The sequence below is a fragment of the Nipponia nippon genome, unplaced genomic scaffold (genome assembly GCF_047370975.1).
Source record: "Nipponia nippon isolate SJK-2023a ecotype South Korea unplaced genomic scaffold, ASM4737097v1 scaffold_4, whole genome shotgun sequence".
Taxonomy (NCBI): domain Eukaryota; kingdom Metazoa; phylum Chordata; class Aves; order Pelecaniformes; family Threskiornithidae; genus Nipponia; species Nipponia nippon.
In genome coordinates, this window is record NW_028262358.1 from 17,922,781 (window position 1) to 17,949,356 (window position 26,576).

Consider the following 26,576-nt stretch of genomic DNA (forward strand, 5'->3'; position numbering starts at 1 on the left):
GTGGGTTCCCTCACCTAAAATGTCTCAGGGTTTCCCTGAAAATTGAGATGAATACAGCATTCCTCCTGGATTCCTCTCACCGAGCATCTCAAACCACAATGCATGCACTGATAGCTGTGTGAATCCACATCAATCCCGCAGGTAGCCTGGAGCGTGGCAGCCGCTGCCCGGCAGCATGGCGTGCTGGGGCAGCCGTCCTGGTGCCAGCCCTGATGTGTGTGTGTGTGAAGCAGGCATTTACTGTGGAGAGAAGATGATCTTTCACTGCCTGGGCACTAATGAGTGAGGAGCTGAGTGGCTCTTGATGAAGTGCTAGGCTCGAGGCTGTGGATCCAGAAGCGATGGATGTGATCTGAGGAGCTGGGAGTTGGCACACCTAGCAGAAACTGGAAAGGGCAATTTACACGGTGAGGCACTGGCTGATACTTGGAGGGAGGAAGGGTGGTGTGTCCCACGGGAAATAATGGGCAGGGCTGGAAAGACTGACTATGACCGGTAGCCTTTTTTGTGGGAGAGAAGTGTCCTGACTGTGGGTGGATACGCATCCTCCTTGTTTCACACCCAGCTCTGAGGGTAGCTCCCGGAGTATCCATCGTCTTTTGAACACGCTTGCTGTCCTGAAGCCGCACTGAAAGTGGTACATAAGCACGCTCACTTTCAGAACCTCTCTGCTGCCCTAATCCTCACTCTAGAGTGGCTCTACTTGAAGCTGCAATGTCTTCCAAAGCCATTTAAATGATCCCTTTCCTCCGACACGTAAATCTGTGAAGATGAAGGAACTGGTTAGTAATGCCCTATTTCTGCCCAAAGGAGAAACAAGAAGTGAAATAATATTTTAGTTAAAGCAGGCTTGTTGCTCACAAGCATTGTTTCCCCATCTTCCTCCCGAGGTGGTCAGACCTGCTGCAGCCCATTGTTTTGAGCTCTCCAGGTGCTCAGCAACTTTGCTGCCTGTGGCAGCACCAAATGAGTCAGACAGGATAGGCTGAACAGACTTTTATTTAGACGCATATCCTGGCACATAGGAGTGGCTGAAAAAGATATCATGAAAAGGTACAGAATGAGGTTTAAGGATTTTTTTAAAAAAAGTTTCCATTGCAGGGCCCAGGGGTGGAAGTCAGGACGGGCAGGGGCTCTGCCAGGCAATGGTGTCCAGTCTCCTTTGCGGCTGCAGCACAAAGTCACAGGATTCACTCTGAGCTAAAACGTTTCTTTTTTTGCCTTTACGGCTCCAACCAGAAGGATGTTTTAGAACCTGAGATGCTTTGTGAGGTGCTTGCTTTCATTTTCTAGCATAAAAGTATTCACAGACAGTTTTACCCTCACATTCAACATTACTTTTGAATTCACACACCATTTTCCACGGTTTATGGCAGATGGCAACCATATCCTCTGTCTCAGCTTTCATTCTGCTGCTTTATACAAGCCATGCTCTGGTAACCTTCTAAAATAGACTGTTCTTCTCTTTGACTGTGCTAACAAATAATCTCTGGACGTGCTAGTTTAGCTGCCTCTCACTGAAGAAGGGTGGTCAGAACCGCGTGCAATTTCCCAAGGAGATGGCAGAACCTGCTGGCATGAACGCTTTCCTGCCACAACTCTCCCGTTACGCACCCTAAGGTAAGCGTTTGCTTTTTGTGCCATTGCATCGTATTGGTAACGATGCTCATCGTGTAGCTGTCGACTACAATTGCATGTTTCTCTTCCTCAGTCATTCCATATGATGATCCCGTACATCAATCTTATTAGTTCATTCCTTGTTAACAGCCATTCTTTCCTTTTTTTTTTTTGTCTCATCAGTTTGCTGTTTTTCCTGCCAAAATCATTAAAGGAAAGTACGAAACAAAGATTAGTTTCAAGAATAATACCCCGGGATGTCATTGGTAACCTCCCCCAGCCCAGTACTTTCCATTCAACTCTACTCAACACTCTTTCCCCCTGTGCTTGCGCTTTACCTCCACTGAAGTTCTCCTAAATTCTAGTCTTCTCCAGAATTGCTAATAATTTCCATTTCAGGCACTTCACTAAAGTCCATTATTCAGTATCAGCCATAAAACATTTCCTTTGCTCAAAACATCAAACATCTCAAAAAAGGCAGACATCAGCTGCCAATACTAAGCTCAAATTTGATCTCACTTACATCCATGTCTTTGGTTATACTTCAAACTCTTTTTCTAAAGTAGCCTTGAGGTGAAAATAGTAGGCCTGCGTTTTCCTGGATTACAATTTTTCTTTGCTTTTTCCGAAGTATGGAACATTTCTAAGAAATGGAAGAATTATCTTAGCTTTTCTCTAGCCATCTGGTATCGTGTTTACTATCACAACTGCAACTCCATGTTCCACTTCTTTCAGTTTTAAGTCTCTGGGATCTGAGAGCACTTGCAGCTCTTCACTTTTCCAGTACTTCACCCGAGGTAATTTCCACTTGTCATTCCCATTATCTGTCCTGCCTCCCCCCCCACAATTAATATTATCACTGGAAAAACAACAAAAACCTGATCATAAACATCAGTTATATTTACTTAAGAGTGACCCACATTGAGCATAAAAATATAGCGGGACTTGTCTGAGTTTTTACCCAGGTCAAATTCCCCTCAAGTAGCCTGGGCTCAAGCCGTATGAAAATGGGTTTACCACTGCATGGGTTTCTTAGAGATTACCAATCTTTGGATTTAGATCCTCATTAGGTTTACAGCACTGGATAAGCACCCCCTGAAAAGCCTTCTTGGAAGTCGCTACTTCCGTTCCTCCAATCGGTTACTAAAATAACCGGGAAGTCCAGACTTCTGAGTTCTGGGCTTAGATCTACCAGTGACTGTGTGTGACCTTAAGCAAGTCCCTTTAACGCGGCTGTTGGTACACCAACATTTCATGGCGTTAAGCATTCATGGATGCCGGGCACCTGAAATCCTCAGTTAAGCAGCACAGTGCTGCCGTCTCTCTCTGCTCCCCACCTTCTCCTCCCGGCCCTACCTCCTATCCCTATTTTGCTTTGCGTGTGTGAGCAGCGTGGAGCATCGGGATCACCTCCCTGCTCATCCACAGACCAAAGCTGCCTGATCCGCAGTTCGCTGGCCTTTCGTTTTTGCGCGCTGCCCGGGGCCCTCGCCGCGGCGGTACCGGTGCAGGGTGGCCGCGGGCGGGTGCAGCGGATTAAGCTGACCCATCCGTCCTCTGCCTCGCCCCGGCCGGTTTCCAGGCCCGTCCCCGCTCGGGCCGAAGAAGAGCCGTAACCGGCCTGTGCGCCTCGCCAGCCACCCCTGCTCCACCGCCGGCTGCCCGCCGCCCTGGGCCAAACGCCACCTCCGGCCTGCGTTTAGGGGGGTACGCTGAGAGGTGGCGCCTCCTGTGGTCGGGCAGGGCTGTCTGCCCTTCTTGTAGGAAAGGCACAGTCTGACCGCTCCGCCCGCAGCAGCAACGCTCCTTTCCCACCTCCTTTTACCTCAGCGCTGCCCGTTTGGTAACCGCTCGGCAACTACCGGCATCCCCCCGCCCGCGCTGCGGGCAGAGGCGCCGCCCGGCCCGGCCCGGCCCGGCCTGTGCTGCCCGCTGACGGGGCGGGAACGGGCGCGGGGCGGGGCCCGGCGGGCGGGGCTGGCCGCCGATAGGCCGGGGGCGGGGCGCTGCCCGGGCGGGGGCGGGGCGGGCGCGGGGCCGGGGCCTCGCTCGGCGGCCTCAGCTGCAGGCGGGCGCGGGGGCCAGGGCAGCGCCCTCCCCGCCGAGAGCAGGTAGGGCCTGGGAGGGGGGGCTGCGCCCCGCACCTCCCGCGGGGGAGCGCGGCGGGCACCGGCGGCCTCCTCCCGCCCTCCCTCCGTGCGGGGTGGGGGCGGGGTGGCGGCGCGGGGGCCGCCGCGCTGCGCAGCGATCCCCCCCTCCCGCCTCAGCCGCGGGCGCAGGCCGCCTCGCGGGGCCGCCCGGCGGGCCGGGGTTGCGTGAGGCAGGGCGGCGCGGCGGGAGCGCCCCGCGGGGAGGCGCGGGGGCGGCTCGGCTCGGCGTTACCGCCTGCCCCAGCCCGCTGAGGCGGCGGCTGGGACCCCCCGGCCCCGGGGGGGTTCAGTCCGAGACCCGCGCCGTGGCCGCCTCCGAGCGGTACCTGGCTTTCTGCGGCGGGAGGTGAGGCGGGAAGCGGTGAAGGAGCAGAGCCGGCGGGACGGGTCCGGAGCCTGAACTCTCTCAAACTTCCAGCTTCTCAGAGCAAAGCGGCGTCTTGCAGGAGGGCCCCGCACACCAGTTGAAAAACCAGTCTTGAGTCTGCCTCACGTAACACGTCTGCCACTTGTGCTGTAAACGTTATGGAGCACTTAGATAGCGTATGTGCGAGAGTCTTGCTCTCTGAACTTAATTTTTCTTCTTGAGCACGTACAAGTACGCGATAAGTAGTCCGTTATACGTGGTTATTGTCAAAAATAGCGTCATGTTTGTGGCAAGTTCTGCTGTCAAAGCCCTAGCACAATTGTATTTCATCACTTGAAGTGCTTTACCATTTGCAAGTTTTTTATAGCACTTGCAGGAAAACTTTGTGCTTTGACACAAATTGCAAATTACAAAATCTGGAGTATGTGAAAAAGTTGGATCCTGTATTATCCAACTTTTTTTTAATATATATATATTTATATATGTATACACACAGAGGTACCATGCACTTCTCCATAATGTGTGTATATCAGGAAATCTGTAGTTGCTCTTTAATCTTGTCAACATAATTGCGTGTGCATCTGATGACTCCTTTAAGTTTTCTTTTTTTTTTTCCTAATGATATGTCTATTTTTAATTTTCAGATTTAATTCAATTAGAAGAACACATGGCTGGCAAATAGTAAGTATGATACTTTCCGCTGTGCTAAACTGCGCTTAGTGGTAGTTTGGCAGTGCTGTGAATGGGAGAATTCTGTCCTTCCTTTCATTGAATTTCTCTAACTGTTTCTTTCTGTCTGTCTAAACTCACCTTACTAATGTAGGGAAATCATTGCTCTTCTGGAAGACCTTCCATTCCATTTCACCAGGACTTCCCACCTGAGTCTGTATGTCTTGGATATTATTAATATCTCAGGCAGTTGTGTTTTTGCTCAGAAAAGAAGTCATTACAAGGACAATGTCTGTTTGTTTTTTCCCTTTCTTTGAAATAGTTTACAACCTTTTGCTTTGCCTTTCCAGGTATGAGTGTGTGACGTTAACTGGTTGTGATGTTCTTATACCTGAGCTAGCAGTCTCTGGAGGTAGTCATGGGTGCAGAACACGTTGTTGCCTTGACATTGTGTGGTTCGGTACTGTGTCATGACACGGTAATATGTTTCTAGGTCCAAATTAAAATCCCACGGTGAAAGGATGTGCACGCTTAGGTCGGGGGTGTTGGCACTAGTGTAAACACGTGAAGCCATTCTTTATGGAGTTGAGTCGGCGCATGCATTGTAGCACTTTGGTCTTCATATCAGCCACCCAACAACACGGGTTGTTCCCTGCCTGCTTTGCTTTGGTGGTTCATGTGCTGAATTCTTTTCACTCGTGTGACAGATTGTATTCTGCCCTCTGGTCCCTCAGAGTAAAAAATGCCCTGGATACTTGCAAACGCACCGATTCTGTTCTGTTTGGTCTGCTTTTCTGTGTGCAATAAACAGTCTTTTGTACTAATTTTCAAATGTCTCTGTTGATTTCTAGTTCCAGCAGCTTTTGTCATCGTACTTTACAAATCTCGCCTCTTCCTGTTACCATCTGCTCAATCAGGTCTGGCTACTTTTCACTGTGTTTCTTTCGTTTCCTGTGTTGTACTGGCAGTGCTGTGCAAAAAGCTTATAATTCCTTTCCTGTCTTTTTCTAACTTAACAGGTTCAGCTATCATCTCTTCTACACTCACGCATATTACTTGTTCCTTTGTGCATTTTGCGAGTGTCTGATATGCTACCCGTGAAAAACTGTTGTGGATTCACCTGTTTTACAAAGCTTTGTTTTGTTTTGCTGTAGCCTCTGAACAAATATCAGATGGTAGCAAATTTATTTCACTGTTGCCGTACAAAAGAGATGTAATTAGTGACTTGCAGCTTAAGAGACTTTCTAGTCCTTCATACAAGGACTTCATACAGTCGTTACTGTCATGTTTATGATGACTATAAAGCCATTCAAAATGTAAACTCTAACTTTTCCTTACTGGATGAAAATAATAATTGAAATAATAAATGATATTTTTGGCCTTGTTTAATCTAAGAATGCTTAAGCCAATGCAATTTGATAATGCTGTGGGAAGAAATAGTCCTGCCCTTCCCAGTGGCCTCCTTCTTGGTCTTCCCTTTGTGCCACCACATGCATTTGTACAGCTGCATAAGACTGAGGAAATAAACTAGTTGGAGAAAAATAAGCATTTTTCCATTGAGGACATGGTGTGCAAGAAGAGGAGGTTTCAATTTATTTACTTCAAGATTAGCATCTGTAATCTACTGCTAAAATGCCTTTTATATTAGAATGTAGATTATGTGACGTTCCCAAATAGTGTGACAAATTTATTTGGGGAAATATTAGAATAAATCTATTCACATAGCTTGTTGCGTGGAAGATACAAAACCCCAAATAAATCTCAAAAACAGACTACTTTTTATTTTTCCTGTTTACTCATGTACCTAGATTAAATGTAATAAAAACAAACATGCCTTGAAGCTCCACGAATTCTTTCTGTCAAGCAAATTGGCTAAACAAATTCCTGAGTAAAGAGCACTGCACAGCAATCTCCAGAATAAAAATTTACGTTGTTGTAAAGCGCTGCTTTAACCCAGCCTATTTAACCATGAAAATTCAAGATGCAGAATTCCAGGTTTTCAACTGGGAGACGTAGTCTCCAGTAGCGCAATAATGCCCGTTTCTATGAAGAATAATGTTTTTCGTTATTTGGTACTGAATTTGCCTGAGAAGATGTCTTACAAGTGGTAGCCAGCTCTTATCTTAGCATGTGAACCGTAACTAGAATGTAACTTGGCCTGGTTGTTAGAAAATGTCACTATAACTCTGTACGGCTATTTAATCTTTCTTCTCTCTCCTAGATTGTTCTAAGGCCTGAAGAGTTGACTGGAAACAACACCAGGGTGGAGGTTACAACACACTGTGGTAAGTATGCTATTTTAAAACATAGAGGAGAGAAGCTGGGGAAGGAGCCGATATGGAATCATGAATCCCGGAGTGAATCACTCCGTGATGAATTGTCTGCAGCTTTGTGTGGGAAGATTAAAGCGCTGAGAATCTTAAGAGAGGAGAAAGCAGTAGCTGGTAGCATGTTCTTGCTCACGGTGGAGGAAAGGAATATGCATGCAGAGTATGAGGACAGGTACTTGATGCTTCACATTTTTATAAAGCTGTAAAACACACTAATCCATTCATCATCACCCTGTGGTTGCTAATTGTAGTGTTATTTTCATTACTGCTCAAGTGGAAAACTGGGGAGAAATATCATGCTTTCCATTAATAACATACAGGTTTAGTGATGAAGTCAAAACTAGAAGTTGGCATCCTTGACACCTTTTACTAACTAACTTCATTAGTTTGTAAGAATGTAATAGTAGTAAGAGTTTATGATTGCAAAAAGGAAAGATTTTAGTCTCATTGCACATTATATCATACTACGATAGAATTAATCCAAAGTATTTCCGATGAGGTTATTTTTTTTTTTTTCCACCTAAAGTGGCTTTCTAGAAGATGACCATAGAGGATCTCCCAGAACCTTCCTTAGAAGGAGATTCCCTCATTGAAAGAGAACGGTTCTTATTCCCAAACTCTGAAACATCTGTTACTTTTTCTGTTGCTGCAGCACCAATGCCTTCAGACTGCGGTATGTACTTTTAACAGAAAATGAATTTGTGATCGGCAGAGAATAAATTTGAATAATAAATGTTAAGAAAAGCTATCAACTCTTAATTTATTCCTTCTTTTCAGAAAGAGTTTACTGCTTGTTAAATTAATGCTCTATTATTTTATTATTATTTTTTAAAGGAAATGAAAGATGAAGACCCATGCTTTTTCTATTTTTCTTATTGCATACGTTTTAAATTATAGTATCTTTTCCTTTTTACTGTTTCTTCTGTGTGTGTGTGGTCAGATGTTTGTAGGCTTTTTGCATCTCAGTGCAGAGCTGGATATTGTGTTAAGATGTAAGATTGCAGTAATTAAATGTAGTTAAGTATCTACATCACATTTAAAACCTCTAGAGTTACACTTTTTCTTGTGCTTTCAGTATGTAAACAATAGACTATAGGGGATATTTCTGTTGGAAGTGTAGATGTTTGGTGGTAAGGACTGTGAAATGAGTGTTAGAAAATTATAGGAAGTATTGGTGATCAGCTTTTGAAATAATGTTGAATTGTCTTCATATATATATCATAATAATATTTTAAACAGGATATATAATATATCAAAATGTCACTGTAGGTAAGGATCTTCATAGATAGCTCCAATTATATAATGCCTTTGAATATTGCAGAAGATGTTAATAGCATCTATATACCTTAAAAATTACTGCCTCCACCTCTGTTTTTCACATGCATTGATTCCAGCAATCAGCTGTATTCAGGAAAAATAAATACATGTAATTTTCTGTCTTTGACAGACTTGGCATTCTTGAGACCCATTTGATAAGTTAGCACAGGTTGGAAATTTACCAGTTCCAAATGATATCATAGAATCATAGAATCGTCAAGGTTGGAAAAGACCCTTAAGATCATCGAGTCCAACCATTAACCCAACACTGCCAAGTCCATCTATACCATGTCCTCGAGCACCACATCTATCCGTTCCTTAAATACCTCCAGGGATGGGGACTCAACCACTTCCCTGGGCAGCCTGTTCCAATGCTTGACCACCCTTTCGGTGAAGAAGTTTTTCCTAATGTCTAACCTAAACCTCCCCTGGCGCAGCTTGAGGCCGTTTCCTTTCGTCCTATCACTCGTTACTAGAGAGAAGAGACTGACCCCCACCTCGCTACAGCCTCATTTCAGGTAGTTGTAGAGAGCAATAAGGTCTCCCCTCAGCCTCCTCTTCTCCAGGCTAAACAACCCCAGCTCCCTCAGCCGCTCCTCCTAAGCCTTGTGCTCCAGACCCTTCCCCAGCTTCGTTGCCCTTCTCTGGCCATGCTCCAGCACCTCCATGTCCTTCTTGTAGTGAGGGGCCCAAAGTATGTTTTAGTACATGAACATGTGTCTTTACATGGTTTAGCCCTGTTCTCATAACTTGTCCGTCCTATTTTACTCGAAGTATTGCCATGATTTATTCCATGCTGCTTTCTTATCCCTTAGAAAAATTTTCTATTCATCCTTCTTTAAACATTGTTGTGTTGTGATATCTTCTAATACAATATCACTACTGTCTGTCCTACTTGGTCTATGCCTACTCACTGAAGAAAAAAAATGCCTTTTATAGGAGGTCGCTGTCACCTGTGTAACAGTAATATTACTGAATCTAGGTAAAGAAGGTTAAACCACAACAGACAAAGATTCTTGGGCATTACATTAAGTGCGTTTAGTTTTCCTTAGTACCGTTGAGCACAGTAATCAATGCATGGGAAAGACAGAGGTGGAGAAAGTAATGTTTTAAAGTATCTAGATGCCATTGTCATCCTTTCATGGAACTTTTTGTTTTAACAGATTTTCTGTAACATTTCTTTGGTTTGCAAACACTACAGCTAATCACCTGTTAAGCACTTACGATGGTTGTTATTAATGCTTGATATATTCTCAGGTTTTTACCCTACCGCAACAGTCTATTAGGGTTGATTTCTGATATATAATTTGGTTCACGTTCATAGCTAGAAATCTTCCTGGTAGAGTAAGAACCATGCATGTTGTGTAAGATCATTAATCTTCTTGGCTGGTTGTCTGTTTACTTCATAGCTTTCAGCAATAGAGCAACTGTGGTTTATGCGGAAGTTAAATGTTAGCAGATAAATCAGTAGATCTGTGTCAATGGACGTAGGTAAGAAGCACACTTTGTGTAGTGCTGGGAGATACGGGGTTTGCCTTTTTTTATATGCTAGGTGCAAATAAAAATTCATAAATATCAGTGAAGTTGTCCTTCTTTTTCATTCCTGTTGAATGAAAAACTCTAGATAGCCAGGAAGCAAGCTCCATATGTGCTTTTATCTGTTAATCCAATCTAGAAGCGTGGTGTGCTCTTTTTGAGGAAAGGTTATGATGATTCATCCAGAGGTAGTTTATACCATGTCATACACCAAGATGGCTGATGCTGTATTTTACTTAACCTGTATGTCCGTTCTGAGAGCCTTCTATCTGTGATTGATGTCAGCTGACATTGCACATTTATTTGAAACCTTTTTAAAAGGCAGCTCCCCGATAGCTGCAGCAGGGGGTAAAAGTTCAGTGTGTTCCACGATTCAGTCATGTGCTGATGACAGTAGGTTATGCTTCCATTCCCTCACCTAATAGCCATTGCTATCCAGATTCTTTCATATAATTTTCTGGAGTTGGAAGAAATTCCACAAATTCAAAATACAGTATGTGTATATACATGCATACACATACACCTGTAAGTAACATGAAATATCATACTTTAATAATAAGGTGGTTTTTACACCTATACTTTGGGTTGCCTGAAGCAACATAAGGCATAAAATCTTAAAAAATATATCTTTTTTCTGATCTTGGCTTGGTGGTTTAATTTTTAAAGATGTAGCTGCCACCAGCTGGGATTGATACATTCATGAAATATCTGAAAATAGCAGAGGCCATAGAATGCCTTCCTGATTTGTGCATGTGTTTATATTTTGGTATGTTTTATGTAAATTGTGATGGAAGAATAAGGAAAAGCCATGTTTTGTAGCATATGGAGACATCATGTATGTGTTTAATCACTGAGAGATCAAGAGGCATGTCTGTGCTTGCAAACAGCTTAGAATCAGCAGTCTTTGGCTAGCTTGAAGCAAGAGTAAACCCTTAATAGCATAATCACTGCACATGTCTCTTAGTCCTTGCCTAACCTTAAAACCAGTCTTGCAGTACCGTTGTATTGGTTGCTGATTCAAAGCTTTTTCAGAAGTATAACTGAGGCCTTAGTATTAAAGGAAAAATAGACCAGATTTTACAGAAAATTTTCTAAATTAATTCAACATTCTGGTTTTCCAGTGTGATTAGTAGTGAAGTGACTCTCTCTGCTATTGTTTGCCTCCGAGTTTGAAAAACTAGATGCCTGTTAAAACTTACAATTTTACCTTAACGATTCCTTTTTTTTTTTAACAGAGTTCTCCTTCTTCGATCCCAATGACATGGCATGCCAAGAAATACTTTTCAACCCCAAAACATCAGTTTCTGAATTGTTTGCTATCTTAAGGCAGTGGGTTCCACAGGTCCAGCAGAATATTGATATTATTGGGAATGAGGTGAGGTATAAATGACGATCCTTGAATGCTTTCAGTGTTAAAGAAATACTATGTTGACAACGAATAAAAACAGTTCATTCAGAAGCAGACCTAACCATGAACGCAGATACAGTTCCTGCCTTTTAACAAGTAGTTACTGATCAATGCCTTGTATTCCACATGTTGTCAGCTCTCATTTGGAAAGACGAAGATGAGGGATAAAAATTCAGTACCTTTGGCTAGATGGCAGAAACAATGTTTCTTCTCAAAGCAGTGAATTAGAGACCCTTCACCTTGGTGTTTCAGTTTCCTACTTAGCAGTGATCATAAACTCCAATATATGAAGTTAGAGTGAAGCCTGACCTTGAGGGCAATGTTTGCAAGGCACAGGATGAGTTAGGAACTGAAATCTTTTTGCAGCCTGCAATAGGCTGCTTTCAGAAGACACCTTGTTTCTAGTAATTCTATCCTACTTTCTTATTTTTCTTCTTCTGGATTACAGGCTTTTCTAGATAGGTGGGAAAGTATAGTAAAGATTCTTCCTACCGTAATATAACTGGGGCTTTTTTTGGAGGGGGAGAGGGGGGATTGTTGAGAGATCAAAGAACAAGGGGAGAGACTTCCTAAATGATGTCATTTTCCTGTTGTTCAGTTAAGCAGTTAACTTCTCAGCACGTGACATATATGCTAGAAGTAATAATATAAAGAAGCTTTAAAATCTGTAAACAATGTAGTTAATGATATTCATATAATACTATTTATTACATTTGTGCATGTTGCTCAGTTCTGCAGTTACAGTCTGTTTTGGTAGGCTTCTTTGTTATTAGCCATTGAAATGAATCCAGGAGTCAATATATGTGAAATAACTTACTAATTAATACTGATGTCAGAGATATGCCAGAGCTAAAATATGCTTGTTTTCCACTTCTCTCTCAGATCATTAAAAGGGGTTGCAATGTGAATGACAGAGATGGACTGACTGATATGACTCTCTTGCATTACACTTGCAAATCAGGGGCTCATGGTATTGGTGAGTAAAGAAACATCATTATAGATGTAAAAACCTAATTAATTCACAAAGGCTAATCCCGCCAGCTATTACAGAATTTTTCCTTGCAGTAGATTTATTTTTAGTGCTTGGTTTTGGCTCTTCTCGTGGCCATCAGAAAGGAAGATACAGAACTGTAGTGCAGTTATGGCTGTGGCAGTTGGGAGTAAGTTGAGTTGGTGGTATAGGTGTTGCAAAAAATAGTACCAGCTTAAACGTATATTTAATGGAGCAAAGGCTGTTTCAGACTGAGATACAAACTGCGAACTAAGCTATTGACAGTTTTCTTACATCAGTGAAACTAGAACATTTAGGTGATTGGCTGTTCTTTTTTCTTTCACCCTGATCATGTCAGAGGAAAACAATAGTCTTCGCATTATGATGATCAGAAGTACTGGAAATAAGAGCATATTTAACTCTGAATACCCCTGTTAGCTTTTCTATGTTGTACTGCTTTTTTGTTGACCCAAACCTGGTTCTCCTCTGAGTTCGAACTAAGTTTCTGAGTGAGGCCTGGCGTAGGTTAGCTTTTCTGGTGTTGGCGGATCTTTTAGCATAAACTTCAGCATTGTGGCATGTGATTTTTTTTTTTTTTTTCTTCTATCAGATACTAAAATCCCTGGTTTTGAGGGGTGACACGTTATTTACAGTAGAGATAAACAGGTAGTGTTATTATATACTGTAGTAGAGATTTCAGCCCTTTGTGAAAAAAGGCAAAGATTTCTGCATCCTAATCCTAAAAAGAAAGGTATAATAATTGTTCTGCTGTGAGCTTTAAGGGTTTAACGTACGTTATGCGTTACACGTAAGCATGTGCATGTTTTTTGAGGTCAAATAAATCTCTAATGCATATTTTATAAAATTTACCTTGCAGGTGATGTTGAAACTGCTGTAAAATTTGCGACACAGCTTATTGATTTGGGTGCTGATAGCAGTTTACGCAGCCGCTGGACAAATATGAATGCCTTGCATTATGCTGCCTACTTTGATGTTCCAGAACTTATTAGTGTTATTTTGAAAAATGCAAAGCCGAAAGGTAGGCATTGTTACTTTTGTTTCATGTAGTTGTCCGTATTTTGTTACTCTGTTGACCCTAAGCTGGTGTGTAGTGGTCTTTAAGTGTGGGGTTTGTTTATCCATGATACATAAATAATTTCTAATTTCTTCTTTTAGTCAGCCTCATTGGTTCATTTTCCTCTTAACCTATTTTTTTGTGGTTTAACGCACTGATTCCATTGCTGGTTTTCAAACTTGAGCTTTGTACAAGATGGTAGAGAAGTATCTAATAGAGAGGAAAGCAAACCGGTTAATTCTAAGTTGTTGAAGACTAAGAGAATGTATGCAGAAAACCAAAGATGTAACTATTCTGGTAAATTCTTAGAGTTTTTAAGATTCCTTGAACATTGAGAAGTATGTTTGAAATGCTGGGAGAAGAGTAAAGGAGAAATGGGGATTTGGCAGCATCATGTGGCAAACTAGTGACTGAAGCAACTTTGACATGCTCATTTTTCCCACTTCTCAGCTATCTAGAAGGTCACGTGTAAGGAACTTTAGTGTTTGGCATAAATAGATAATACCTTTTGGAATGACAGTATGAAGGACTGGTAATTGGAGCCCTATTTATACTAATGCAAATGAAAATACAGAAATGATTCTGAACCAGAACCATTTGTTCCTAATTTGGTCAGGATATCAAAACCAGTAAGCAATTTTAATACTAAAATTGTACAAATGTTAATTTGTTCTACTGAATATCCTTCTGATTGTGCCATTTTGCAAAATGATTAATACCCTTTTTTAGCTAGTTGTCGCTAAAGACTCTGTCTCAAAATTCTGAAAAGCTGATAGGTTTTTGGAGTACACAAGGCTTGCTTACCACCTCTTGAATCACGTGGAGGTGATTGTCAAACAGCGCTGTTATTGGTATGACATGCTTAAGAGGTAACAAGTGTAGGTTGGTAACAAAAGGCAAAATAAGACTGCACAGTAGTTAAGTCCACATCACATTTCAATAGTCCGGTCTCCCTAACTTGCATCAGCAGACTAGGTCTTCTTTCAGACCTCATTTGCATTTGGTGTTCTCATTTCCTCCTGTGCAGTGCCTACAGAAGGGGAGGGAATTTGCTCAGATTTCCAAGGAAACCATTCTGGTTAAGTGCCTTGGCAGTTGGCAACTCTTGGATAAGCAGATGATTTTTTTTAATCTCGGAAAATGTATAAAATGATTTGCCCTGTGGCATGAAAACAATGGATGGTCTGAGTTAATAGAAGGAATAATCTTGGCTCCATACTTCATCAAGCAGTTTGCAGAGAAGGGAGGATGTACATAGAAGGCAAATATGCCTTGGATGGATCCATACTGAACTGGGGAAAAAAAAATGGTTGTTAATGTATAAATAACTTCTCAAGACAGTGGTATACTGACTCTGAGACACCCTTTGTGAAACAGCCAGTACCACAGATGTTTCCTCTTGATTTACTGCTAAACTATTTCCTTTATGACACTCTGCAGTTAAATTCTTTATACAGGTTTACTCCTCAATTGTTAGAACAGAGAGCTAGTTTGATCTTAGATTTTTAGAGGTTTTAAATATAAAAATTGTTAAAGGCTTAAAGAATTAGCAATGTTATGTGGTGCCATTAGACAATGACTGTAACCTGCATGGGTTGCTAATGACAGATCATTTCTGCATATTAATTTCCCTTAGATAGTTTGGGGGTAGTTACTGGGTAACATTTGATATATATGTTTCTTTTTGTTGCCTGTACTATGCCAACTTATACCTAGAACAAAGCTGTAAGAAAACAGTGTTTAAAAACTCCAGGCATGAAGCTTGCAAGTCTGAGGAAGTCACACTAGTCTAATTGAAACAAAAAAAATCTACACGTCAGTTCCTTTTTAAAATAGGAGTACATGCAACTGTTGCTGACTCAGTAGCTGACATTACTGATCAGCATTTCTGCAAACTCGTTCCTGTGTGTGCAGAAAATACTTGATAGCCTTATGAAACGTGGAAGTTTCAAAGGTTGTATACAACTACACAGCTTCTATTCAGTTTTAAACTGGTAATGGTCTTTTGGCATTTGATATATAGAAGGTACATCTGCATACGTAGCTGTCATTCTGATTGCATCATGTGAATGCAGTCTTTTTTCATGAGTGTGCCAATTAAATTTAAAATAGCTAAGTTTGTATTCATATTAGTGCGATTGTAAAACTGTTAAAATTTGATCCGAAATGTGTTATCTTTGATCGTTATAAAATTCAGAGTCAATCTTTATTAGTATGTATAAAGTTGACATATCTATACAGACATATATATTTATATATCTTCTATATATGTTGATGTTTTATTTGCCCCCCAAATATTAATTTAGTATAACTATATAAGGATGTTGATACAGTTGGGATACACTTTGTTTATCACATTGTGAGAAGGGCTAGTGGTTTTTGGGACAGACTGATACTGGGAAATACTAGGAGACTGTACAGCCCTGAGGTGGAAAGTTTTATGTTCCTCACCAGTATTTCAAATTGGAACATTATTGCTAATACTTGTTGGCTTTTGGTTTGTGTATTAAATCAGCTGGCATTTTTTATTAACAGTCATATACATAATTGACTCAAACTACACAAGAGAGATGTCAGTTTAGGAGAGGAGCCAAAGACTAAATAGACATTAAAACTCCCATCTTCTATAACAGTAATAACTTCATAGCAGATTGAAAGATATATTGGGAACAATTGATTGAAATACATATTATGCTAAATCTCTTCTAGTCAAATGCAGGGCTCCATTTTCCAGACTATCAGTGCAAGACCCTTCCGAGTGCAATTCTTTGAAAACAAAGAAATTATAAAAATCATTAGCTCTTACTTCATGCTTGGCCGTTAGTAATTAAATCAATGTAAAGCAGAGGTATAATCAGTTTTCCCTTGCCGCACTACCTGCTCACAAAGGAAAACAACTGGTTGAAGATGCATCTCATTTTAACATTTGACACCTAGAAGTAATAAAATATAAATATTTCTGAAACATTAATTTACACGCAAACCTAAACTTACTAACGTGTTAATTGTAGCACAGTAGATTGGGCATCCTGAATAGCAACAATTTTGCAGTTAAGTCATCAATATTATAAAATGAATGAAAGTAAATGCTCATCTTTCAGATTGGTTCATGGTATGAATGAAGAGATGCAGATAAGGTTGATATTCTATGTAGAATTACTTCTCATATGCATTTAGTATGTAAATAATGGTGTCTCTGTATGAATGTTAACATAAACTGTAAAAAGGAATGTCCTCTCGAGGAATCTGTAGGGTGAAATGTTCACGTCAACAGACTTGCGTACCTCACATGTGATGTTTAATTGCAGATGTGGATGCCACCTGTAGTGATTTTGATTTCGGCACAGCTTTGCATATTGCTGCATTTAACCTATGTACAGGAGCTGTCAAGTGTTTACTGGAACATGGAGCAAATCCTGCCTTTAGGGTAAGGAGTTAGGTTGTAGATTCACCCAAAGGTGAAAAAAGCACCTGGAAAAATTGAAGAGTCTGCCTAGGATTTTGATTAGCTGAAAACGTGTTACGTGGAGTGATAACGCCTCAGAAAAAATATTTATAACTCATAGTGGATGATTTTGTATGCTTTGTTATACTTGGCGTTGAAGTTTGTGTTTTTGTGTCACAGTCTAGTTCGTTAGTTCAAATAGCTTTCGAGGTGTTCTTCTAGTTGTTGCTTGAACTTTCATTTGTTAATACTCCTTTGCGTCTTGCAACAGTTGTCATGGCAGTGGTGGATCTTTTCAGAAATACAGGAGTGCATCTGTGACCTCCAGAAATGTGGGGTATTGCTTAGCAGTAAACTTAGCATAAGCAACTGATAATGGAGAAGCATTAACTGCTCTGCTTACTAACCAAATAATAGGCCTCAGTTATAGTGTAAACTGCTGCTCTATGTGTCTAGCCACAAGTCTTGGGTTTTGATTCTTTTTTGTGGGTTTTTTTTTGGTGTGTGTTTTTTTTCAGGGGGTGGTTGTTTTTTTGTTGGTTTTGTTTGTTTGGTTTTTTAGCACAGGCAGTATCTCAGTTCTCCATTTTCAAAATCAGAGTTGTTTTTTTTTTAATGAGAAATTATGATTGTTTAAAGACTACTCAAAAGTCATTATGTACCACTGATGGCGTGAAATCTTCTGGAACATCATTCTTCATACAGTTCTTCATGATGTTCAATCGAGATCTCTTAAAAAACACTGTTTTTCTTCTTTGTCTCGTTATTTAGTGTGCATGTACATGTTTCATATTCTATGGCAGCTGGATGTGTAAGAGTCTGTTGTCACAGGGAATGCTGCTTGGTAGTTGCACGAGCATTCTGAGCTGGCAAAAGGTGGCTCTGCCCTTGAGAAAAGCAGTCCTGTGCCATTGTGCCTCTTTTTGCCTTCTTGCCTCTGCTCTGCTCCCCACCTTGTGTTGACACAAAGATTTGCAGGGCACCCGGTGGGCTGAATTGCCGGACTGATCTGACCGAAACAATAGCTAATGCGATGACTAAAAACTCAAAACAAACTCCCTGCTATATCCTGTTTTTAAGGTACTGTGACTTGAATGAGGCTGACCTTTTACTTACAGACTGACTGTAGATTTTTAAGGAATGGTAGGTGTTTAATTCTTCAGTCCCACAATAAAGTTCTGACCAGAGACAGTGTGTAGAGTTTGCTTATATGAGGACAGCAGAGTGTAAATGCTGAGTAAGGATTATAGTTTTCTAGGGTTGAGACAGGGAGATTTATAGGGGGCTCAAGGAAGGCTCAGCTTTTAGTCTGTTTTTTAAGGAAACAAAGCAAATACAATCTTGCTTTGCATCATTCCCTCTTTGAGCTTCTGGTAATTTCTGAGTCCAGGGGCTCAGCTGAGGCAAATTTGGAAGACTGAGATAATTATGTTTCCATAGACTTTGTGAAAATTACTAATGCCTTTGCTGAAGAAAGCATAGGTAGAACTTGCCATTGTAACAGCCTGACAGCCCAACAGTGTACTCGCTGTCTGGCCAGCTGGCCTTGAGCTAAGGTTAACTCCAGGTGAGCTGGTGCTCCAACAACTCCGGCCTGGGGCGAGCGTCACGTGGGACATACGGGGAATCACAGTCCCTGCTCTCTGGGAATGGGAAGTGTTCGGAAGGGACTCCGTCCTTAATTAATCTCTGATGCAGTAGTCTGTATCTAAATAAATCTGAACAGCTTTATTCAACTATTTATGTGAGACATCAACTTTGTGTACTCTGTGCATGCAATTATATATAATAATTAAATTTCATCTTACCTTTGGAATAAGCCTCGCCAAGGAGTGAACTATACACTGGGTAAAGATAAATTCTTTGGGAAGTATTAGCATTACAGTATTGGTATTACAGACCAGAATTCTTGCTTATTTTTCTAAATCTGTCTTCAAGTACACAGAGATACACAGGTGGGTTTTCCATGTGTTCTGAGTACTAATAATGTTCTTTAGATTAAAAATTTAGATAACTTAGCACTTTTGAAAATAAGTCACTCTAAATGCTAGTTTATATATCTAAGGATGTTTTGGCGTCCTTTGAAAATGTGGATGTTTTTATAGTTGTTTATATTATAGGAAAAGTATCTAATGAACTTCATAAACTGCTATGGTTTTGCCTAATCAGGTTTATCTTGTCACAACATTAAATCCTGTGCTATGTTGTGTTTCTACAGAATGACAAAGGGCAGATTCCAGCGGATGTGGTTCCTGATCCAGTAGATATGCCACTGGAAATGGCAGATGCAGCAGCCAGTGCAAAAGAAATCAAGCAGATATTGCTGGATGCAGTGCCTCTCTCATGTGACATCTCAAAAGCCATGATTCCGAACTATGATCATGTCACAGGCAAGGCCATGCTTTTATCGCTTGGCCTGAAACTGGGAGATCGTGTCGTTATTGCAGGACAGAAGGTATGATGTGCCACCTGATCCCACCCTTCTAATTTTTGGACGGTCAATTTATTTACCCCTTTGGAGTCATACCTCAGATTTGAGGGTCTAAAACATTTTCTGGTAGGTATGAACTCTGGATGGCAGTAAGGATCTGGTTACAGAAAGTAATAAGCTGAACAGTTATGTGTTAAAGAAAGTCATTACTATGAAAAGCTGTTTTGACAGGCACAGTCTGCATTTTGTATCTGTAAACAACTTTTTAACGGTTGCCTATAGTACATCAGCATGGCTCAGCTTTTATTAACATTTTTGGTGTCACATCAAAATGACAGTAAAATTTACAGATTACTTTCTGAGTTGCCCAGCTTTCAGTTATGAGTATGCATTCGTGAATTACCCCTGATAGTTTCCAGAAGGCGGTAAAAGAAAACTTCAATTCTGCTTAGCCTATGGTAACCCAATTTCACTGGTGCAATGCAGCTAAAATCTTTGAAGCAGTGCTGTGCCAATGGATTTGTTACGTGGTTCTGTGGAAGTGTAAGAATGTAGCCGATACTGGTCCAGCTCAAATGTGAATAGCTGTTAAGAAGCTACCTTGCTGGACGCATTTTGAAAAATGTATTTGAAAAATGCAACATTGATACTGCAGTTAGTATTCATACCTTTTATTTGCTCTGATAGCAAGGGCTCTGAAATGATTTAAGAGTGCTAGGACTCTTTTAAAGATTTCAAATATTTTTCTGGTACATATTGAAGGCATTTGTGAGCAAAATTTTATCTTTGAGTAGCTTTACCTTTAATAATTTTTCTAGTATAACTTCAGATTTGTAATTATCACAACTCAAACATTCTAAAGTGAACTCCACTGAGAGTGCAAATCAGCTTCCATTCTGTATTTTCATTGGGTGTGTTCTTGAAATTGGGTCAGGAGAAGTGAAGGAATCACTAGCTATGCAGAAGGCATTTTAACTGAAGTACGGACAGGGAGCCGCCTGTTCTTTAGAGACAGTACGAAGTTCATGGAAGTTTCTTTTACAGAAAGCCATTGCCCAGTAAAAGCAAGGGGCGATAATGTAACTGCAAGTTAATGGAGGTGTTCTAGCAAGAAAGGGAAGAAATTAGTCCTCTCGTGTATCTTTCCTCCAAGTAAGGCCCATAGAACTGTTTGTACTGTAATGTGCTTACCGTGTATGGATAAAGCTTCCTGGGTTTGGTTACTTTTTTTAATTGAACTATTACAGTGGTTTTTAAGAAGCTGGTGGAAGCTGTTTTTCTGCTGCCAAAGGCCAGCAGGGCTTTCCAGCTAGCTTTTTCTAAGGGAGCCAAAGCTGTCATACGGCAGGTGGGAAGGAGGAACGTGATTGTGCTTTTTGGTCTTCCTTTTCCACGTCTGCTTTCCTCCCTTCCTTTCTTTGTGTGTGGGGAGCTGTTCCGCATTGCTCCCACAGGGTTTTCCACCCGCTTTCTCCACTGGTCTGAACGGAGAAGTTGATCTCAGCCCTGTCTTCCCCTCTCCCTTGATACTCGTAAATGTGTGCAGGGTGGAGCAAAAGTGAGAACAGGATGATGAAAATGGTGCCCAGTTCTTCACCTCCTCTTGGATCAGTTCCCATTTCCGGAATATGGGAGCTGGGACGAGGGCACTGGAACAGCAGCATTTTTATGAGCAATGTTTACGGATTCCTCTTCTCTTTCCTGCTTCTGCAGTCTCCTAACATATCAGCTTTAATGAAGCTTGAAAGCCAAGCACAGCAGATGCCAGAGGGAAAATGAATTCCTCTCTTGATTCCTACTGCACCTGTCATTCTAGTTGTCTTACCGGGTAGAACGCTGTGTAAGCAGGTGTTCTTTACGTGGATTGGGGTCCCCCAGCTTCACCAGCTCATGCTCTGCTAGATTATATGTTATCTGAATGGACACTCGATGAAATGTGAGTGCAGGAAAACCAGTAGCTGAAGAAAACTTTTCTCCTGTTCCTGCCGTGTTTCTCACGTGCGAGATTGTCCTTTGCTCCTTGCCTGCACAAGTCCTAGGGCTTGTGCAAAATTGGAGCCTCAGTTTTGCCATCTCCACCTCCAGTTTAAGATGCTGGTCCCTTCCCTCTGCTCAGTAAGTGCCCCTCAGCTGGTGCTTGGAGAGCGGAGGAATCCGTTAGGCTGCTTGGCCAAGCTTCCTCTGGCTGAATTTGATCTCTGGGTTGGTAGCTAAAAAGCCTGGGTCTAGATTAGTGATGTACCTGCCTGTAACAATCCAGTTGAAAGGAGATCTTCAGAGTAAAAGAAGAACAGGCTCTGGGTGACGTGTATTTCTTTACAGAACATTAAGAAAGAGTAGCTGGAAGGTCTTATAGTAAAGAAAAAAAATGGTTTCTGTCTGTTTACTCTCTGAGGGCTGGATTAGCCAGTGAAGTCATAGTAAAAACGAACTAATTGTATTAAGGTCACATAAGATAATGAAAACTGAGCATCTGAAAGATCAAAGTTTTTTCTTGCTGAAACTAATTTAAAAATCAAATCTAAAAATGAATTTAAATCAGTGTTAAGTGCATCTCTTAGTTATTCCTCCCTTGTTTAGTTGAAGTGTGTAAGCTTATAATGTATATTTGTGGAGACTGAGGTCCACCAGCAAGACTGGTTTGTCTTGATATTCTTGACATACTTATCTGTTCAGAGTCCACATAGCATATATTGAAACAGGAAAAAAGTCTTATAGCATTTGCTGGCTTTTAAAATTTTGTTTAATCATAAGGAGGGAATAAAAGACTTATGAATTTTTTCCAAATAAAAAATTAAGTATGCTCTAAAGTTTACCCTTTAAACTTTGAGAGAGAGATATATGTATATAAAAAAAAAGTAATTATAGGTATACATAGTTATACACACACAGATATATTTATAGACTTTTTTAGCTAGGATTTCCATGGAATCTCCAATTCAGCAAGCTATCTACCTATGATTCTGGAACTGTTGGTGTGGAAGACACTGAAAGTAAAACTTCTTGTTAGGCATATACTCCTGTACCTTGCTGACTTGGAGTGGTGCTTACCGTGTAATTCTTGCCTGTTATGAGATCTGTCAATAACCACTGCTTTTGTTTAATACAAAATATACGCAGAAAGGCTAATACATTTTGGAAAATGCATTGGCTGGCATTGAAAGATAGGAATGTCAATAATCAAGGGAGATTGTTATGTCTGTATTTCTCTGTTCTGATCAACAGCTTGGAGATGACTTGCTGTCTCCTTCGTAATCTGTAGTATGTTGTTGTAAACAATACTTGTTTAACAAAGTCATTCTGTGTTGATGCTTTTTGCTGTAGGTTGGTACATTAAGATTTTGTGGCACAACGGAATTTGCCAGTGGCCAGTGGGCTGGCATAGAGCTGGATGAGCCAGAAGGAAAGAACAATGGAAGCGTTGGAAAAGTCCAGTACTTCAAGTGTGCACCGAAACGCGGTATAACCTTTAGTTTTTTCTTACCTTTTTTTTTTTTTAAAACCTGAATTTTAAAAAAAGCATTGGAAGATATGAACCTTTTGGGAGACTAAAAACAGATAACAAATTCTGTTGCTTTTCTTTTTAGTGCTTTGTTTGTTTGGTTTTTTAACTGTTCTTAGTGTTTTGGCTGCAACTATTTGCAAAACCACTGAAACAACCAACCAGTCAAAATGTCTGGCTATTTCTGTGAAACTGTGAGATGATAATCTCTCCTGTTTTTCCATCTATATTGCTGAAGCTATTTGTTTGTGTTGTAACAATAATGGCCATGTTTCTTTACCTGCTTTGCCTTCCTTTTTGAGATTCACGCCTGTAGTTGCTTTCTGACTTCCAGCTTGAGGTATTTTAAGTGATGTTTCGTGGACAGTCACGATATACAAAGTCTTGCATTTTCTAACAGTGGAGACTGAATGTCACCATTAGGACAAAGATTCTTATTGATAGTTCTAGTGACTTACTGAACTGCTCTGTTCAAGTTGCTTGAAAAGCCTTTTGGTTTCATTTGAGCTCGTCCTTCCTACCCTACAAGTGCTTTGACAGCATAGCAAGCCATGATCGTGGCTGAAAAAAACCCCCTAATTTAACTGATGTAAGAGATAGTAGCCAGAAAGGTTTGTTACATTAATATTACTCCTGGTTCTTTTTTGGCACATACAATTTTGTCTCCAGGTATCTTTGCACCTCTTTCTAAAATAAGCAAGGCTTCTGATCACAAAAAAAGCTCCGTACGAAGTTCTTCCATGCGGTCTTCCCCTTTGGTCAAATCCAAGAAAATAGATGTGACGCACATAACTTCCAAGGTGAATTCTGGTGAGTATTTTCTTGTGTGTTGAGACAGAATTGAGATACTAATCTTCAAGAATTAGCACCAATCGTGTAAATCTTGGTATTAAAAGACTTGTTTGGAATTAGTTAATCACTTAGGATGAGAAGGTGATATGTATTAACTACGTGTTCTCATTATTAGAAATTCAGTAGTCTTTAAACTAGTACTGGAAGGACGTTGTGTGTAGTTGCTTAGTGATTATAGTGATCTGATGTACTAATAGAGGTCTTTATATACTCTATTAAAAAAAAAAAAATGTTCGCCACAACATTTATTCTCGAGCCCTTAAAGTAATTTCTGGTTGTCTGTGATATCAGTTAAACGTCTAAACTTAACGTTATTTCATTTACCAAGATCTTCCTGGGTAACTTGAAACATCTCACTGAAATCAGTGAAAATTTAGAAACTAATCTATCAACAACTTTATGTATAGAAATTGAAGAAATTTAATTTATTTTCTGGCAAAACAATCAAGGAACTATTTAACTGATTGTGTTTTATCTGCTCATTAAGTTATCGGAGTAAAACCAGAGGCAAATTAGAAGAGAAAAGATGTCTTTGTAACACGGCCTCGGTCTGCTGATTGGAGTTACAGGCTCAGTCCCTGGCTCTGGCTTAGTCTTCCAGTAATTTATTCAAATTACTTAATCCTTTTGTGTAAGTTCCCTCCTTGTGAAGCAGGAACGATGCATCTTTTCTGTCTGTTTAGGTTCCAAGGTGTTTGGAGTACAGACTTTTCCTTGCTGTGTACAGTGCCCACCATGCATAATCTGCCCCTGTGTCTGGCTGGCTGCATAATAATGTCATTAAATAGATTACATTAACATTTCTTTCGCCTTTCGAACCCTGTTTCGGTGACTCATACTAAGGCAGCACAGCTTAAGAGATGAAAGATACGCATACGTTCTCACAGAATTCACTCTAGCACCCTAAACCACTCCACTCTTTACCAGTAATACGCAGGGTATAGAAACAATGTGCCAGGCTGGTATGCTGCGTTTTGGCAGCGTTTTGGATGATTTACGTAACTCTTCTCTACATAGATTGAGAGGGAAGTAAGCCTTAATGATGTGTATTTACAATTAGCACAAGATTTAAGCTATTTATAAATGGACGTCCTGCATAAAAAGCTGCTCAGAATAATTGGTTTGTTAGGAGTATTGCTCAGGAGCAGATCTAAGCTGACTTTTTATGTTAAATATTTTTCAATGTTTGATTCAGTTCCTTGTGAGCTGTTTTTAACTCATTAAACTACAACGGAAAGGACTGTTTCCTTTGGCACAAATGGTGTGTTCCGGACAGTTTAGTCATAAACCACCTTTTCTGTCATTAAGGTGCCTTTGTATCTTTGTAAATTTTAAACATTTGATACTTGCTTTAGGTAAAAATGAGAGTGAGTTATGCATCATCTGCCCGGCAGAGCTTACATCCACTAACAGTAATCTGGAAGCTGCCGTTTTGTAAGATGTTCTTGCGTTGAAAGGTCCCTTAGAATTAACCTGCCTGGCTGATTCACTGGCTGGAGTGGGAGGATAAAGCTGCAGAGGCAGAACTTTGTTTTGCAGCGTTTACGTGCGTCACCAGATTATGTTTCTTTCCCTTAAACTTCGTTCCTGCAATACACCGGTTTGTAATCAGCCAAGAAAAATTAATGTGCTTTTTGTAAATATGGTTATAAGCTGCAAAGTAAAATATAATACTGTGTAGAGATTTTCAAATTTGATTTGTTTCTACTGGATTTGAATAATCCATCAGATTGATGATAAAAGGTCTTTTTCAAGTTTTTAGAAAAAGGATTACTGTGATCAAATTGAGAAATGTGTTATCAGTCACAAACACTAGTTTTTTGATCTGATGCCTTAATGGCTAAACCAGAAAATTTTGGAAAATACAGTACATTTGCAACCTAGTTCAGTCCCTGTAGCTGAATTAAGGTGAGAGATGTAGTTAAAAAAAAAGATGTGATTTTTCTTTCATGACAGGGAGGGGAGAAATCATAGATAAGCTTGTTCTTCATTGAGTTAGGGTAGGAAACTGTCAGAAATGCAAAATGACTGTTCACAAATTATAACTTATGTGGCAATACTAGTTCATATGCATATCACAACATTGCTGCTCTAAGAGTTAGGCACTTAAAAATCACGTTGGCATACTTCATTATTTGTAGACTGAATGAAGATTTGGTCTCAAATGTCTCTCTCAAAACTTCTGTGTGTAATCTTTAAAGCAGCAATTGTGAAATTAATGCTAGTGAACAGTATACCTTAAGTGCTATAAAAGTGAATGTTGCATATATAATAGATGTAAATGTTTGAAAGATTTAAGTAAAACTCCTTCAATATAAACATCAATATTTTGCAGACAATTTGTTTATTGTTTGGCAAGACGTTTGGACTGTTTTAATGTGTTACGGGGTTTAACATCCGTGCTTATTCATCAAAACAATTCTGCAGTCTTGTTTTACCCATTTATCAAGAGTCTAAGGAACTGTACAGTTTTATCCGTTTTATTCATCCATCCACTAATCTGCAAATCTGTCAAATTGGTTTTGTACGTGACTTTCCTGTAAAATTATTGTTCATTGTTAGGATGTATATATTTAATTGTATATATTCTTTTTATAGGCCTAAATATGGCAAAAAAAGACAGTGCTTCTGAAACCAACTTTGTGGCTGCTAACAGGGGAAAAACTGTACCTGCAAAAGACGGTAACTAATTTATTTTTTATTTTTTAACGTCTTGAGAAAAATTTTGGGTAGGGCAGAGGAAGTGTTATTACTGCCTTACCCCTGTAAAAACCCTGTATTTACACCATAAAAAAAAAGTTGCCTTGCCCGTCTGTATTCAAGTCCCAAGCAGGCTGTACACGTTTAGTTTTCCGAGAGTAATTTGTGTGGCTGTTCGGCTGGCAT

The 26,576-nt window shown here is 40.3% G+C and overlaps 1 protein-coding gene and 1 long non-coding RNA gene across 10 annotated transcripts in view; one reads left to right on the forward strand and one right to left on the reverse strand.

Moving 5' to 3' along the window:
- Window positions 1-981: 981 nt before the first annotated feature.
- Window positions 982-3,565, reverse strand: LOC148053170 (uncharacterized). The gene is made up of 2 exons (XR_015708474.1): window positions 3,443-3,565; window positions 982-1,813 (listed from the first exon to the last, which is right to left on the reverse strand). It is a non-coding gene; the product is annotated as an uncharacterized LOC148053170 (long non-coding RNA).
- A 73-nt stretch (window positions 3,566-3,638) lies between these two features.
- The window catches only part of CLIP4 (CAP-Gly domain containing linker protein family member 4), a 33,270-nt gene continuing 10,332 nt past the window's right edge, over window positions 3,639-26,576 (forward strand). For 3 of the 9 annotated variants that reach the window (XM_087776950.1, XM_087776957.1, XM_087776958.1), the window contains exons 1-13: window positions 3,639-3,728; window positions 4,186-4,310; window positions 4,779-4,815; window positions 7,025-7,088; window positions 7,660-7,806; window positions 11,222-11,361; window positions 12,277-12,370; window positions 13,263-13,424; window positions 16,769-16,887; window positions 19,124-19,360; window positions 22,661-22,796; window positions 23,508-23,648; window positions 26,289-26,372. In XM_087776950.1, the coding sequence (XP_087633076.1) occupies window positions 7,674-7,806; window positions 11,222-11,361; window positions 12,277-12,370; window positions 13,263-13,424; window positions 16,769-16,887; window positions 19,124-19,360; window positions 22,661-22,796; window positions 23,508-23,648; window positions 26,289-26,372 (1,246 nt within the window). In that variant the 5' untranslated portion in view covers window positions 3,639-3,728; window positions 4,186-4,310; window positions 4,779-4,815; window positions 7,025-7,088; window positions 7,660-7,673. Of the gene's footprint in view, window positions 3,729-4,185; window positions 4,311-4,340; window positions 4,366-4,778; window positions 4,816-5,153; window positions 5,216-5,263; window positions 5,282-5,654; window positions 5,721-7,024; window positions 7,089-7,659; window positions 7,807-11,221; window positions 11,362-12,276; window positions 12,371-13,262; window positions 13,425-16,768; window positions 16,888-19,123; window positions 19,361-22,660; window positions 22,797-23,507; window positions 23,649-26,288; window positions 26,373-26,576 lie in introns of those variants that run through there. The other 6 variants (XM_087776953.1, XM_087776955.1, XM_087776956.1 and 3 more) reach the window with 6 other exon arrangements.